General features: G+C 38.1%; 1 protein-coding gene across 1 annotated transcript in view; it reads left to right on the top strand.

Annotated features, from left to right (window-relative positions):
* The window catches only part of CACNA2D3 (calcium voltage-gated channel auxiliary subunit alpha2delta 3), a 1,718,630-nt gene that overhangs the window by 1,204,679 nt on the left and 497,924 nt on the right, over positions 1 to 16,027 (top strand). Inside the window, 2 exon segments of the mRNA XM_053720740.1 lie at positions 15,773 to 15,818; positions 15,924 to 16,021. Coding sequence (XP_053576715.1) covers positions 15,773 to 15,818; positions 15,924 to 16,021 — 144 coding nt within the window.

Raw genomic sequence — 16,027 nt, 5'->3', positions numbered from 1 at the left:
TGCAGGGATTATACAAAGATATCTCAATTAATATCTTTAAAACCGATTGTTCGACACTCTCTGACGTGGTGGATAGACCACCATCGTTTAGTTCAGGGGGCTTCTTTTGTTCTTCCAACCTAGACTGTGATCTCAACAGATGCAAGTCTGTCAGGTTGGGGAGCTGTATGGGGGTTTCTGACAGCACAAGGGGTTTGGGAATCTCAGGAGGTGAGATTACCAATCAACATTTTTGGAACTCCGTGCAATTTTCAGAGCTCTTCAGTCGTGGCCTCTTCTAAAGAGAGAGTCGTTCATTTGTTTCTAGATGGACGATGTCACAACCGTGGCATATGTCAATCATCAAGGAGGAACTCACAGTCCTCTGGCTATGAAAGTCTCGAATACTTGTATGGGCGGAATCCAGCTCCTGTCTAATTTCTGCGGTTCATATCCCAGGTTTAGACAATTGGGAAGCGGATTATCTCAGTCGCCAAACGCTACATCCGGGCGAATGGTTTCTTCACCCAGAGGTATTTCTTCAGATTGTTCAAATATGGGGACTTCCAGAAATAGATCTGATGGCTTCTCATCTAAACAAGAAGTTTCCCAGGTATCTGTCCAGATCCAGGGATCCTCAGGCGGAAGCAGTGGATGCATTGTCACTTCCTTGGAAGTATCATCCTGCTTATATCTTTCCGACTATAGTTCTTTTTCCAAGATTCTAAAGGAACGTTTGTTTATTCTGCTGGTGGCTCCAGCATGGCCTCACAGGTTTTGGTATGCGGATCTTGTCCGGATGGCCACTTGCCAAACGTGGACTCTTCCGTTAAGACCAGACCTTCTATCGCAAGGTCCTTTTTTCCATCAGGTTCTCAAATCCTTAAATTTGAAGGTATGGAGATTGAACGCTTGATTCTCAGTCATAGAGGTTTCTCTGACTCTGTGATTCATACTATGTTACAGGCTCGTAAAACTATATCTAGGAAGATATATTATCGAGTCTAGAAGATTTACATTTCTTGGTGTTTTTCTCATCATTTTTCTTGGCATTCTTTTAGAATTCCTAGAATTTTACAGTTTCTTCAGGTTGGTTTGGATAAGGTTTGTCTGCAAGTTCCTTGAAAGGTCAAATCTCTGCTCTTTCTGTTCTTTTTCACAGAAAGATCGCTAGTCTTCCTGATATTCATTGTTTTGTGCAAGCTTTGGCTCGTATAAAACCTGTTATTAAGTCAATCTCTCCTCCTTGGAGTTTGAATTTGGTTCTGGGGGCTCTTCAAGCTCCTCCGTTTGAACCTATGCATTCGCTGGACATTAATTACTTTCTTGGAAAGTTTTGTTTCTTTTGGCCATCTCTTCTGCTAGAAGAGTTTCTGAATTATCTGCTCTTTCTTTTGAGTCTCCTTTTCTGATTTTTCATCAGGATAAGGCGGTGTTGCGAACTTCTTTTAAATTTTTACCTAAGGTTGTGAATTCTAACAACATTAGTAGAGAAATTGTGGTTCCTTCATTGTGTCCTAATCCTAAGAATTCTAAGGAAAAGTCGTTGCATTCTTTGGATGTAGTTAGAGCTTTGAAATATTATGTTGAAGCTACTAAGGATTTCCGAAAGACTTCTAGTCTATTTGTTATATTTTCCGGTTCTAGGAAAGGTCAGAAGGCTTCTGCCATTTCTTTGGCATCTTGGTTAAAATCTTTGTTTCATCATGCCTATGTCGAGTCAGGTAAAACTCTGCCTCAATGGATTATAGCTCATTCTACTAGGTCAGTTTCTACTTCCTGGGCGTATAGGAATGAAGCTTCAGTTGATCAGATTTGCAAAGCAGCCACTTGGTCTTCTTTGCATACTTTTACTAAATTCTACCATTTTGATGTGTTTTCTTCTTCTGAAGCAGTTTTTGGTAGAAAAGTACTTCAGGCAGCTGTTTCAGTTTGATTCTTCTGCTTATAATTTCAGTTTTTTTCATTATAAGATTTAAACTTTATTTTGGGTGTGGATTTTTTTCAGCGGAATTGGCTGTCTTTATTTTATCCCTCCCTCTCTAGTGACTCTTGCGTGGAAGATCCACATCTTGGGTAGTCATTATCCCATACGTCACTAGCTCATCGACTCTTGCTAATTACATGAAAGAAAACATAATTTATGTAAGAACTTACCTGATAAATTCATTTCTTTCATATTAGCAAGAGTCCATGAGGCCCACCCTTTTTTGTGGTGGTTATGATTTTTTGTATAAAGCACAATTATTCCAATTCCTTATTTTTTATGCTTTCGCACTTTTTTCTTATCACCCCACTTCTTGGCTACACGTTAAACTGATTTGTGGGTGTGGTGAGGGGTGTATTTATAGGCATTTTGAGGTTTGGGAAACTTTGCCCCTCCTGGTAGGAATGTATATCCCATACGTCACTAGCTCATGGACTCTTGCTAATATGAAAGAAATGAATTTATCAGGTAAGTTCTTACATAAATTATGTTATATATATATATATATATATATATATATATATATATATATATATATATATCATATCATATCATATCATATGTGTTATGCATACGTTTTAATGTAAGAACTTACCTGATAAATTCATTTCTTTCATATTAGCAAGAGTCCATGAGGCCCACCCTTTTTTGTGGTGGTTATGATTTTTTGTATAAAGCACAATTATTCCAATTCCTTATTTTTTATGCTTTCGCACTTTTTTCTTATCACCCCACTTCTTGGCTACACGTTAAACTGATTTGTGGGTGTGGTGAGGGGTGAATTTATAGGCATTTTGAGGTTTGGGAAACTTTGCCCCTCCTGGTAGGAATGTATATCCCATACGTCACTAGCTCATGGACTCTTGCTAATATGAAAGAAATGAATTTATCAGGTAAGTTCTTACATAAATTATGTTATATATATATATCATATCATATCATATGTGTTATGCATACGTTTTAATAAAATTTACTGGCCATATAATCTGTTATTCTCTGGCATTGCATGGTTGCTTGTGACAATGTGCTTCGCATCAGCAGCAATAAAATGACCAGACTCATTGTTATGCATATTTAGAGGATAGAGCTCTTAAAACGTTGAAAGCAATCACTGCAAAATCAGTATAAATATTTAGAGTGGGAACTAAAGAATGATTACATATGTCAAACATAATTTCCTTTAATCTTTCTATCAGTATGGCACTGCCACTTGTTAAAGAGATGCATGTGCTTACAAATACAGTTCTGCAAAAAAAAAAAAAAGTGCTGTTTTCAAAAGGTGCACCTTATCAGCTGTCAGTCTATGTCTAGCAAATTGTTTTGCAAATTCCATGCCTGTGAGAGATTTGTCTCCCTTGTAAAGTGGAATTCTTCTGCCTGATCACCAGAAAACATCTGCCCGCAATAATGTGAGACAGCAGAAAATTTGTCAGCTCCACTTCAAATGCCTGCTGAGAAATCTGTGATCTATTATATTTTTTTTGTTCTGACAATAAAGGAAGGTAACATAATTGGTATGTACATAGTACATGATTTCTAATGATACAGACTGTGATGTCAGGGTCCAGGACTTAAAAAAAATGTTAAAGGTCTGACAGGAAAGGTGTGATTTGATTGAAGAATTACACTCACAGGTCCATGCAAGCATTTACCTGCTCCTCTCGCATTTAGTTGTAGCTATGGTTAAAGCCATTCTGATACACTTTCCTTCTGCATCTGACAGTTTTCAGACTCTTGCCCCAGTCATTCTCTTGTCAATGTACATATGAGTATTTAAAGGGACATGAAACCCCAAATGTTTATTTAATGATTTAGACAGAGCATACAATTTTAAACAACTTTCCAATTTACTTCTATTATTTAATTTGCTTCCTTCTCTTGTTATGCTTTACTGAAAGGTTTATCTAGGCAAGCTCAGGAGCAGCAGAGAACCTAGGTTCTAGCTTTTGATGGGTGGCTGCATATATATATATATATATATATATATATATATATATATATATATATCAATTATGATTGGCTTTCCCATGTGTTCAGTTAGAAACCAGTAGTGCAATGCTGCTCCTTCAATAAATGATACCAAGAGAATGAAGCACATTAGATAATAGAAGTAAATTAGAAAGCTGTTTAAAAATGGTATTTGAATTTTAAAGTTAGTTTGATTTTACCTGCCCTCTTTATCATATGACAGCCATGAGCCAATCACAAAATTAAAATGTACTGTGAACTCTTGCACGTGCATATGAAATGACTGTGTACATTTTGATAATGGAAGTAAATTTTATTTAAAAAATAACTACATGTTCTATCTGAATCATGAAAGTTAAATTTTCACTTTAGAGTCCTTTTAAACAAGAATACCCAGGAGGGATATTACGCAATATGGAGAGCTACACCACAATTTCATATTTTGTTTTATATTCTTAACTACGTGGTTTATTTAAAGACAAAGCTTTCTGTGTGAAGGCTGTATAAATCTGTTCTCTAATACAGTAAAAATGCTGAATATTTCTATCTTACTGGCTGATGTAATTAAAGGGACATGAAAACCAAAAATGTTCTTTCATGATTCAGATAGAGAACACAATTTTAAACAACTTTCCAATTTACTTCTATTATTTAATTTGCTTCCTTCTCTTGTTATCCTTTGCTGAATGTTTTATCTAGAATAGCTGTTGATTGGTAGCTGCATGTACTGTATATATTGATTGTGATTGGCTCACTCATGAGTTCAGTTAGAAACCATTATTGCATTGCTGCTACTTCAACAAATGATACCAAGAGAATGCAACAAATTGATAATTGAAGTAAATTAGAAAGTTGTTTAAAATTATATTCTCTATCTGAATCATGAAAGAAAAAATGTGGGTTTTATGTCTCTTTAAGTCTTCAGATCAACAAAATTGGACATCTCCAAATTTGCCATCTGTCCCTTTTTTCCTTATTTTGTTTCGTCACGTGATATCATTCTCCAATACCTCCCAGCATTTGCTTAAAGGGGCAGTATACACCAGTTTTCATTTAATTGCATGTAATAGACACTACTATAAAGAAGAATATGCACAGATACTGATCTAAAAATCCAATGTAAAACCTTTTAAAAACTTAATTAGAAGCTCCCAATATAGCACTGTTAAAGGGGCACTGAACCCATTTTTTTCTTTCTTTTGTGATTCTGATAGAGCATGCTATTTTAAGCAACTTTCTAATTTACTCCTATTATCAAATTTTCTTCATTTTCTTGATATCTTTATTTGAAAAGCAAGAATGTAAGTTTAGATGCCGGCCCATTTTTGGTGAACAACCTGGGTTGTTCTTGCTGATTGGTGGATAAATTCACCCACCAATAAACAAGTGCTGTCCAGTGTACTGAACCAAAAATAGCTTAGATGCCTTCTTTTTCAAATAAAGATAGCAAGAGAACAAAGGAAAATTGATAATATGAGTAAATTAGAAAGTTTCTTAAAATTGCATGCTCTATCTGAATCATGAAAGAAAACATTTGGGTTCAGTGTCCCTGCTTTAATTGAATAAGCCTGGAACATCCGCTGAAAGGGGCTGATAGTAGAACCTCCCCTGCATATGAAATTATCTATTATACAAACAGAAGCAGTCTGAAGTCTGTATACATCAGTATACATCTAAAATGTTGGGGCTTGATTAGGAGTATGAAAATCATCATAATGTTATTAACAAATAATACATTTTTACAAAAACACACCCAGAAGGGCTATACAAATATATAATCTACAAAACATTTATGCAAAGAAAAATCTAGTGTATAATGTCCCTTTAATACTCTCTAGGACTGGGAGATCTAGGCTGAATAAGGGAGACATGTTTTTTTTTTTCTGGGTGGAGCCATAATGACAGGGACAGAGTTACTGTTGTTTTTTGTTGGTGGTTTTGGGCGGAGTGAAGGGGGTTTAAATAGTTTGTTGAACTGGCATCTGTGAGTCTCCTGCACTTTACATTAGAGCAGTGGAATAATAAAATAGGTCTAGTTTGGTGAACAGACACCTGTGAGTCTCCTGCACTTTACATTAGAGCAGCGGAATAATAAAATAGGTCTAGTTTGGTGAACAGACACCTGTGAGTCTCCTGCACTTTACATTAGAGCAGCGGAATAATAAAATAGGTCTAGTTTGGTGAACAGACACCTGTGAGTCTCCTGCACTTTACATTAGAGCAGCGGAATACTAAAATAGGTCTAGTTTGGTGAACAGACACCTGTGAGTCTCCTGCACTTTACATAAGAGCAGCGGAATTATAAAATAGGTCTAGTTTGGTGAACAAACACCGGTGAGTCTCCTGCACTTTACATTAGAGCAGCGGAATAATAAAATAGGTCTAGTTTGGTGAACAGACACCTGTGAGTCTCCTGCACTTTACATTAGAACAGCAGAATAATACAAATATATCTAGTTTAATGAACTGGCACCTGTGAAGCTCCTGCACTTTACATTAGAGCAGCGGAATAATAAAATAGGTCTAGTTTGGTGAACAGACACCTGTGAGTCTCCTGCACTTTACATTAGAGCAGCGGAATAATAAAATAGGTCTAGTTTGGTGAACAGACACCTGTGAGTCTCCTGCACTTTACATTAGAGCAGCGGAATAATAAAATAGGTCTAGTTTGGTGAACAGACACCTGTGAGTCTCCTGCACTTTACATTAGAGCAGCGGAATTATAAAATAGGTCTAGTTTGGTGAACAGACACCTGTGAGTCTCCTGCACTTTACATTAGAGCAGTGGAATAATAAAATAAGTCTAGTTTGGTGAACAGACACCTGTGAGTCTCCTGCACTTTACATTAGAGCAGCGGAATAATAAAATAGGTCTAGTTTGGTGAACAGACACCTGTGAGTCTCCTGCACTTTACATTAGAGCAGCGGAATAATAAAATAGGTCTAGTTTGGTGAACAGACACCTGTGAGTCTCCTGCACTTTACATTAGAGCAGCGGAATAATAAAATAGGTCTAGTTTGGTGCACAGACACCTGTGAGTCTCCTGCACTTTACATTAGAGTAGCGGAATAATAAAATAGGTCTAGTTTGGTGAACAGACACCTGTGAGTCTCCTGCACTTTACATTAGAGCAGCAGAATAATAAAATAGTTCTAGTTTGTTGAACAGACACCTGTGAGTCTCCTGCACTTTACATTAGAGCAGCGGAATAATAAAATAGGTCTAGTTTGGTGAACAGACACCTGTGAGTCTCCTGCACTTTACATTAGAGCAGCGGAATAATAAAATAGGTCTAGTTTGGTGAACAGACACTTGTGTTTCTTCTGCACTTTACATTAGAGCAGCGGAATAATAAAATAGGTCTAGTTTGGTGAACAGACACCTGTGAGTCTCCTGCACTTTACATTAGAGCAGCGGAATAATAAAATAGGTCTAGTTTGGTGAACAGACACCTGTGTTTCTTCTGCACTTTACATTAGAGCAGCGGAATAATAAAATAGGTCTAGTTTGGTGAACAGACACTTGTGTTTCTTCTGCACTTTACATTAGAGCAGCGGAATAATAAAATAGGTCTAGTTTGGTGAACAGACACCTGTGAGTCTCCTGCACTTTACATTAGAGCAGCGGAATAATAAAATAGGTCTAGTTTGGTGAAAAGACATCTGTGAGTCTCCTGCACTTTACATTAGAGCAGCGGAATAAAAAATAGGTCTAGTTTGGTGAAAAGACACTTGTGAGTCTCCTGCACTTTACATTAGAGCAGCGGAATAATAAAATAGGTCTAGTTTGGTGAACAGGTACCTGTGAGTCTCCTGCACTTTACATTAGAGCAGCGGAATAATAAAATAGGTCTAGTTTGGTGAACAGACACCTGTGAGTCTCCTGCACTTTACATTAGAGCAGCAAAATAATAAAATAGTTCTAGTTTGTTGAACAGACACCTGTGAGTCTCCTGCACTTTACATTAGAGCAGCGGAATAATAAAATAGGTCTAGTTTGGTGAACAGACACCTGTGAGTCTCCTGCACTTTACATTAGAGCAGCGGAATAATAAAATAGGTCTAGTTTGGTGAACAGACACTTGTGTTTCTTCTGCACTTTACATTAGAGCAGCGGAATAATAAAATAGGTCTAGTTTGGTGAACAGACACCTGTGAGTCTCCTGCACTTTACATTAGAGCAGCGGAATAATAAAATAGGTCTAGTTGGGTGAACAGACACCTGTGAGTCTCTTGCACTTTACATTAGAGCAGCGGAATAATAAAATAGGTCTAGTTTGGTGAACAGACACCTGTGTTTCTTCTGCACTTTACATTAGAGCAGCGGAATAATAAAATAGGTCTAGTTTGGTGAACAGTCACTTGTGTTTCTTCTGCACTTTACATTAGAGCAGCGGAATAATAAAATAGGTCTAGTTTGGTGAACAGACACCTGTGAGTCTCCTGCACTTTACATTAGAGCAGCGGAATAATAAAATAGGTCTAGTTTGGTGAAAAGACACCTGTGAGTCTCCTGCACTTTACATTAGAGCAGCGGAATAAAAAATAGGTCTAGTTTGGTGAAAAGACACTTGTGAGTCTCCTGCACTTTACATTAGAGCAGCGGAATAATAAAATAGGTCTAGTTTGGTGAACAGGTACCTGTGAGTCTCCTGCACTTTACATTAGAGCAGCGGAATAATAAAATAGGTCTAGTTTGGTGAACAGACACCTGTGAGTCTCCTGCACTTTACATTAGAACAGCAGAATAATACAAATATATCTAGTTTAATGAATTGGCACCTGTGAAGCTCCTGCACTTTACATTAGAGCAGCGGAATAATAAAATAGGTCTAGTTTGGTGAACAGACACCTGTGAGTCTCCTGCACTTTACATTAGAGCAGCTGAATAATAAAATAGGTCTAGTTTGGTGAACAGACACCTGTGAGTCTCCTGCACTTTACATTAGAGCAGCGGAATAATAAAATAGGTCTAGTTTGGTGAACAGACACCTGTGAGTCTCCTGCACTTTACATTAGAGCAGCGGAATAATAAAATAGGTCTAGTTTGGTGAACAGACACCTGTGTTTCTTCTGCACTTTACATTAGAGCAGCGGAATAATAAAATAGGTCTAGTTTGGTGAACAGACACTTGTGTTTCTTCTGCACTTTACATTAGAGCAGCGGAATAATAAAATAGGTCTAGTTTGGTGAACAGACACCTGTGAGTCTCCTGCACTTTACATTAGAGCAGCGGAATAATAAAATAGGTCTAGTTTGGTGAAAAGACACCTGTGAGTCTCCTGCACTTTACATTAGAGCAGCGGAATAATAAAATAGGTCTAGTTTGGTGAAAAGACACCTGTGAGTCTCCTGCATTTTACATTAGAGCAGCGGAATAATAAAATAGGTCTAGTTTGGTGAAAAGACACCTGTGAGTCTCCTGCACTTTACATTAGAGCAGCGGAATAATAAAATAGGTCAAGTTTGGTGAAAAGACACCTGTGAGTCTCCTGCACTTTACATTAGAGCAGCGGAATAATAAAATAGGTCTAGTTTGGTGAAAAGACACCTGTGAGTCTCCTGCACTTTACATTAGAGCAGCGGAATAATAAAATAGGTCTAGTTTGGTGAAAAGACACCTGTGAGTCTCCTGCATTTTACATTAGAGCAGCGAAATAATAAAATAGGTCTAGTTTGGTGAAAAGACACCTGTGAGTCTCCTGCACTTTACATTAGAGCAGCGGAATAATAAAATAGGTCTAGTTTGGTGAACAGACACCTGTGAGTCTCCTGCACTTTACATTAGAGCAGCGGAATAATAAAATAGGTCTAGTTTGGTGAAAAGACACCTGTGAGTCTCCTGCACTTTACATTAGAGCAGCGGAATAATAAAATAGGTCTAGTTTGGTGAACAGACACCTGTGAGTCTCCTGCACTTTACATTAGAGCAGCGGAATAATAAAATAGGTCTAGTTTAGTGAACAGACACCTGTGAGTCTCCTGCACTTTACATTAGAGCAGCGGAATAATAAAATAGGTCTAGTTTGGTGAACAGACACCTGTGAGTCTCCTGCACTTTACATTAGAGCAGCGGAATAATAAAATAGGTCTAGTTTGGTGAACAGACACCTGTGAGTCTCCTGCACTTTACATTAGAGCAACGGAATAATAAAATAGGTCTAGTTTGGTGAACAGACACCTGTGTTTCTTCTGCACTTTACATTAGAGCAGCGGAATAATAAAATAGGTCTAGTTTGGTGAACAGACACTTGTGTTTCTTCTGCACTTTACATTAGAGCAGCGGAATAATAAAATAGGTCTAGTTTGGTGAACAGACACCTGTGAGTCTCCTGCACTTTACATTAGAGCAGCGGAATAATAAAATAGGTCTAGTTTGGTGAAAAGACACCTGTGAGTCTCCTGCACTTTACATTAGAGCAGCGGAATAAAAAATAGGTCTAGTTTGGTGAAAAGACACTTGTGAGTCTCCTGCACTTTACATTAGAGCAGCGGAATAATAAAATAGGTCTAGTTTGGTGAAAAGACACCTGTGAGTCTCCTGCACTTTACATTAGAGCAGCGGAATAATAAAATAGGTCTAGTTTGGTGAACAGGTACCTGTGAGTCTCCTGCACTTTACATTAGAGCAGCGGAATAATAAAATAGGTCTAGTTTGGTGAACAGACACCTGTGAGTCTCCTGCACTTTACATTAGAACAGCAGAATAATACAAATATATCTAGTTTAATGAATTGGCACCTGTGAAGCTCCTGCACTTTACATTAGAGCAGCGGAATAATAAAATAGGTCTAGTTTGGTGAACAGACACCTGTGAGTCTCCTGCACTTTACATTAGAGCAGCGGAATAATAAAATAGGTCTAGTTTGGTGAACAGACACCTGTGAGTCTCCTGCACTTTACATTAGAGCAGCGGAATAATAAAATAGGTCTAGTTTGGTGAACAGACACCTGTGAGTCTCCTGCACTTTACATTAGAACAGCGGAATAATAAAATAGGTCTAGTTTGGTGAACAGACACCTGTGTTTCTTCTGCACTTTACATTAGAGCAGCGGAATAATAAAATAGGTCTAGTTTGGTGAACAGACACTTGTGTTTCTTCTGCACTTTACATTAGAGCAGCGGAATAATAAAATAGGTCTAGTTTGGTGAACAGACACCTGTGAGTCTCCTGCACTTTACATTAGAGCAGCGGAATAATAAAATAGGTCTAGTTTGGTGAAAAGACACCTGTGAGTCTCCTGCACTTTACATTAGAGCAGCGGAATAATAAAATAGGTCTAGTTTGGTGAAAAGACACCTGTGAGTCTCCTGCATTTTACATTAGAGCAGCGGAATAATAAAATAGGTCTAGTTTGGTGAAAAGACACCTGTGAGTCTCCTGCACTTTACATTAGAGCAGCGGAATAATAAAATAGGTCAAGTTTGGTGAAAAGACACCTGTGAGTCTCCTGCACTTTACATTAGAGCAGCGGAATAATAAAATAGGTCTAGTTTGGTGAAAAGACACCTGTGAGTCTCCTGCACTTTACATTAGAGCAGCGGAATAATAAAATAGGTCTAGTTTGGTGAAAAGACACCTGTGAGTCTCCTGCATTTTACATTAGAGCAGCGAAATAATAAAATAGGTCTAGTTTGGTGAAAAGACACCTGTGAGTCTCCTGCACTTTACATTAGAGCAGCGGAATAATAAAATAGGTCTAGTTTGGTGAAAAGACACCTGTGAGTCTCCTGCACTTTACATTAGAGCAGCGGAATAATAAAATAGGTCTAGTTTGGTGAAAAGACACCTGTGAGTCTCCTGCACTTTACATTAGAGCAGCGGAATAATAAAATAGGTTTAGTTTGGTGAACAGACACCTGTGAGTCTCCTGCACTTTACATTAGAGCAGCGGAATAATAAAATAGGTCTAGTTTAGTGAACAGACACCTGTGAGTCTCCTGCACTTTACATTAGAGCAGCGGAATAATAAAATAGGTCTAGTTTGGTGAACAGACACCTGTGAGTCTCCTGCACTTTACATTAGAGCAGCGGAATAATAAAATAGGTCTAGTTTGGTGAACAGACACCTGTGAGTCTCCTGCACTTTACATTAGAGCAACGGAATAATAAAATAGGTCTAGTTTGGTGAACAGACATCTGTGAGTCTCCTGCACTTTACATTAGCGCAGTGGAATAATAAAATAGGTCTAGTTTGGTGAATAGACACCTTTGAGTCTCCTGCACTTTAAATTAGAGCAGCGGAATAATAAAATAGGTCTAGTTTGGTGAACAGACACCTGTGAGTCTCCTGCACTTTACATTAGAACAGCAGAATAATACAAATATATCTAGTTTAATGAACTGGCACCTGTGAGCCTCCTGCACTTTAGAAATTAGACAGCTTAAAGGGACATGAAACACAAAACATTTCTTTCATGATTTAGGTAAAACATACAATTATAAACAACTTTCCAGTTTACTTTTATTATCACATCTGTTTCATTCTCTTGGTAGCAATGCACTTCTGGTTTCTAACTGAGCACATGGGTGAGCCAATGACAATCAGTATATGTATGCAGCCACCAATCAGCAGCTAGCACAAAGGTTCTTTGCCGCTCCTGTGCTTACCTCGATAAAACTTTCACCAAAGGATAACAAGAGAAGGAAGCAAATTAAATAAATAGAAGTAAATTGGAAAGTATTCGATCGGATTGATTTCTGTACGCGGCCTCAGAGCAGGGGACAAGTTATGGAGTAGACCGCTGCTTCATAACTTCTGTTTCCGGTGAGCCTGAAGGCTCGCACAGAAACAGGGGCATCAAGCTCCATGCAGAGCTTGATAAATTGGCATCAAACAAGGCTGTGTGCATTAAAGGATTGTTAAAGTCACTTTCTAACAGAGTATCCACACAGCCTTGTTTGCACGTTCTCTTTCATTGCCTGTTTTATATCTGTCCTTAATTGTCTTCAGCAGAAGAAATAGATGAGGGAAAACCTAGGATCCAACATGGAGGTGCCCATTACTTAATAGAAATTACAGGGAAAGAGTGTACATATATTCTACATTTTTATGCAAAGCAACATGCTCATTATCAGTGTATACATACTCGCTTATCTTTATACTCATCAGTTTATACATACAAACATTCGCCTAGATTTAGAGTTCTGCGGTAGCCGTCAAAAGTGTTAAGGGGTCCTAACGCTGCTTTTGGCCACCCGCTGGTATTTAGAGTCAGGCAGGAAAGGGTCTGACGCTCACTTTCAAGCCGCAACTTTTCCATACTGCAGATCCCCTTACACCAATTAAGTATCCTATCTTTTCAATGGGATCTTCCTAACGCTGGTATTTAGAGTCTTGGCTGCAGTGAGCGTTACAACTCTACCGTCAAAACTCCTACCGCCCATGGAAAGGATGTAGTTAAGAGTTTTGTGGGCTAACGCCGGTATATAAATCTCTTAACTACAGTGCTCTAAAGTACACTAACACCCATAAACTACCTATGTACCCCTAAACCGAGGTCCCCCCACATCGCCGCCACTATAATAACATTTTTTAACCCCTAATCTGCCGACCGCACACCACCGCCACCTACATTATCCCTATGAACCCCTAATCTGCTGCCCCTAACATCGCCGACACCTACATAATATTTATTAACCCCTAATCTGCCCCCCCCCAACGTCGCCGCCGCTACCTTACCTACACTTATTAACCCCTAATCTGTCGACCGGACCTCGCCGCCACTATAATAAATGTATTAACCCCTAAACCGCCGCACTCCCGCCTCGCAAACCCTATAATAAATAGTATTAACCCCTAATCTGCCCTCCCTAACATCGCCGCCACCCAACTTCAAGTATTAACCCCTAATCTGCCGACTGGACCTCGCTGCTACTAATAAATGTATTAACCCCTAAAGCTAAGTCTAACTAACCCTAACACCCCCCTAAGTTAAATATAATTTTAATCTAACGAAATAAATTAAATCTTATTAACTAAAGTATTCCTATTTAAAGCTAAATACTTACCTGTAAAATAAACCCTAATATAGCTACAATATAACGAATAATTATATTGTAGCTATTTTAGGATTTATATTTATTTTACAGGCAACTTTGTATTTATTTTAACTAGGTACAATATCTATTAAATAGTTATTTACTATTTAATAGCTACCTAGTTAAAATAATTACAAAATTATCTGTAAAATAAATCCTAACCTAAGTTACAATTAAACCTAACACTACACTATCATTAAATAAATTAAATAAATTACCTACAATTACCTACAATTAAATAAACTAAACTAAATTACAAAAAACACCCACTAAATTACAAAAAATAAAAAAAGATTACAAAAATATTAGGCTAATTACACCTACTCTAAGCCCCCTAATAAAATAAAAAAGCCCCCCAAAATAATAAAGGTCCCTACCCTATTCTAAATTAAAAAGTAACCAGCTCTTTTACCAGCCCTTAAAAGGGCTTTTTGCGGGGCATGCCCCAAAGTAATCAGCTCTTTTGCCTGTAAAAAAACCCCACAATATCACCCCCCAACATTAAAACCCACCACCCACATACCCCTACTCTAACCCAAACTCCCCTTAAATAAACCTAACACTACCCCCCTGAAGATCTCCCTATTTTGAGTCGTCTTCACCCAACCGTGCCGAAGTCTTCATCCGATGGGGCAGAAGAGGACATCTAGACCGGCAGAATACTTCATCCTATCCGGGCAGAAGAGGACATCCGGACCTCTTCATCCAAGCGGTATCTTCTATCTTCATCCATCCGACGAGGAGCGGCTCCATCTTCAAGACCTCCGGCGCGGAACATCCTTCTTCACCAACGATGAATGACGGTTCCTTTAAATGACATCATCCAAGATGGCGTCCCTCAAATTCCGATTGGCTGATAGGATTCTATCAGCCAATCGGAATTAAGGTAGGAAAAATCTGATTGGCTGATTGAATCAGCCAATCAAATTCAAGTTCAATCCGATTGGCTGATCCAATCACCCAATCAGATTGAGCTCGCATTCTTTTGGCATTCTATTGGCTGCTCCATAACCCTGTCCACCTGCTCTGATGAGTTGGACAGGAATCGCCACAATTCAACCCGATCAAGTACGATCGGGTTGATAGACACCTCACTGCTGGCGGCTGATTGGCCGCGAGTCTGCAGGGGTCGGCGTTGCACCAGCAGCTCTTGTGAGCTGCTGGTGCAATGCTGAATACGCAGAGCATATTGCTCTCCGCATTCAGCTAGGTCTTGCGGACCTGATCCGCACTGTCGGATCAGGTCCACAAGACCTTTGATAATTCGGCCTCAGAGAATAAAATGTTAAACAACATTCCATTTTATTTCTATTATCTAATTTGCTTCATTCTTTAGATATCTTTTGTTGAAGAAATAAAAATGCACATGGGTGAGCCAATGACACAAGGCATCTGTGTGGAGTCACCAATCAGCAGCTACTTAGCCTATTTAGATATGCTTTTCAACAGAGGATATCAAGAGAATGAAGCAAATGAGATAATAGAAGTAAATTGGAAAGTTGTTTAAATTTGCATGCTCTTTCTAAATCATGAAAGAAAAAAAATTGGGTTTCATGTCCCTTTAACTAAAAACTTTTCTCAGCACAATCAACTCTAATTTTGACCCTGTCTCTTAACACAATAGCTCACTAACACCTGACGGTCACTAAATAATCTACAAAAACTAACATCCATCACAACAATGTATTAAATATAAATTCATGATTATATTTTTAATAGTTCTATTTCTTGTTTTAGTATTAATTTATTATTAATTTAACTTTAAACATTAATTTTGGTGCTTTTTTGTTCTAGGTTTGCATGATCTAGAACATCCAGATGTGTCTTTGGCTGATGAATGGTACGGATAATAAAAAGATTCATATTCTATATTAAAACAAAATATGTTTTCCAATATCTGAAGATCCATACACATTTTGATGAGTAACAAAATCATATTTTTCAGGTCTTACTGCAACACTGATCTGCATCCTGAACATCGTCACTTGACTCAACTAGAAGCCATCAAAATCTACCTCACAGGAAAAGAGCCATTATTGCAGTGTAAGA

The sequence above is a fragment of the Bombina bombina genome, chromosome 7, assembly GCF_027579735.1.
Source record: "Bombina bombina isolate aBomBom1 chromosome 7, aBomBom1.pri, whole genome shotgun sequence".
Lineage (NCBI taxonomy): Eukaryota > Metazoa > Chordata > Amphibia > Anura > Bombinatoridae > Bombina > Bombina bombina.
This window is presented reverse-complemented; position numbering and strand designations above follow the sequence as displayed.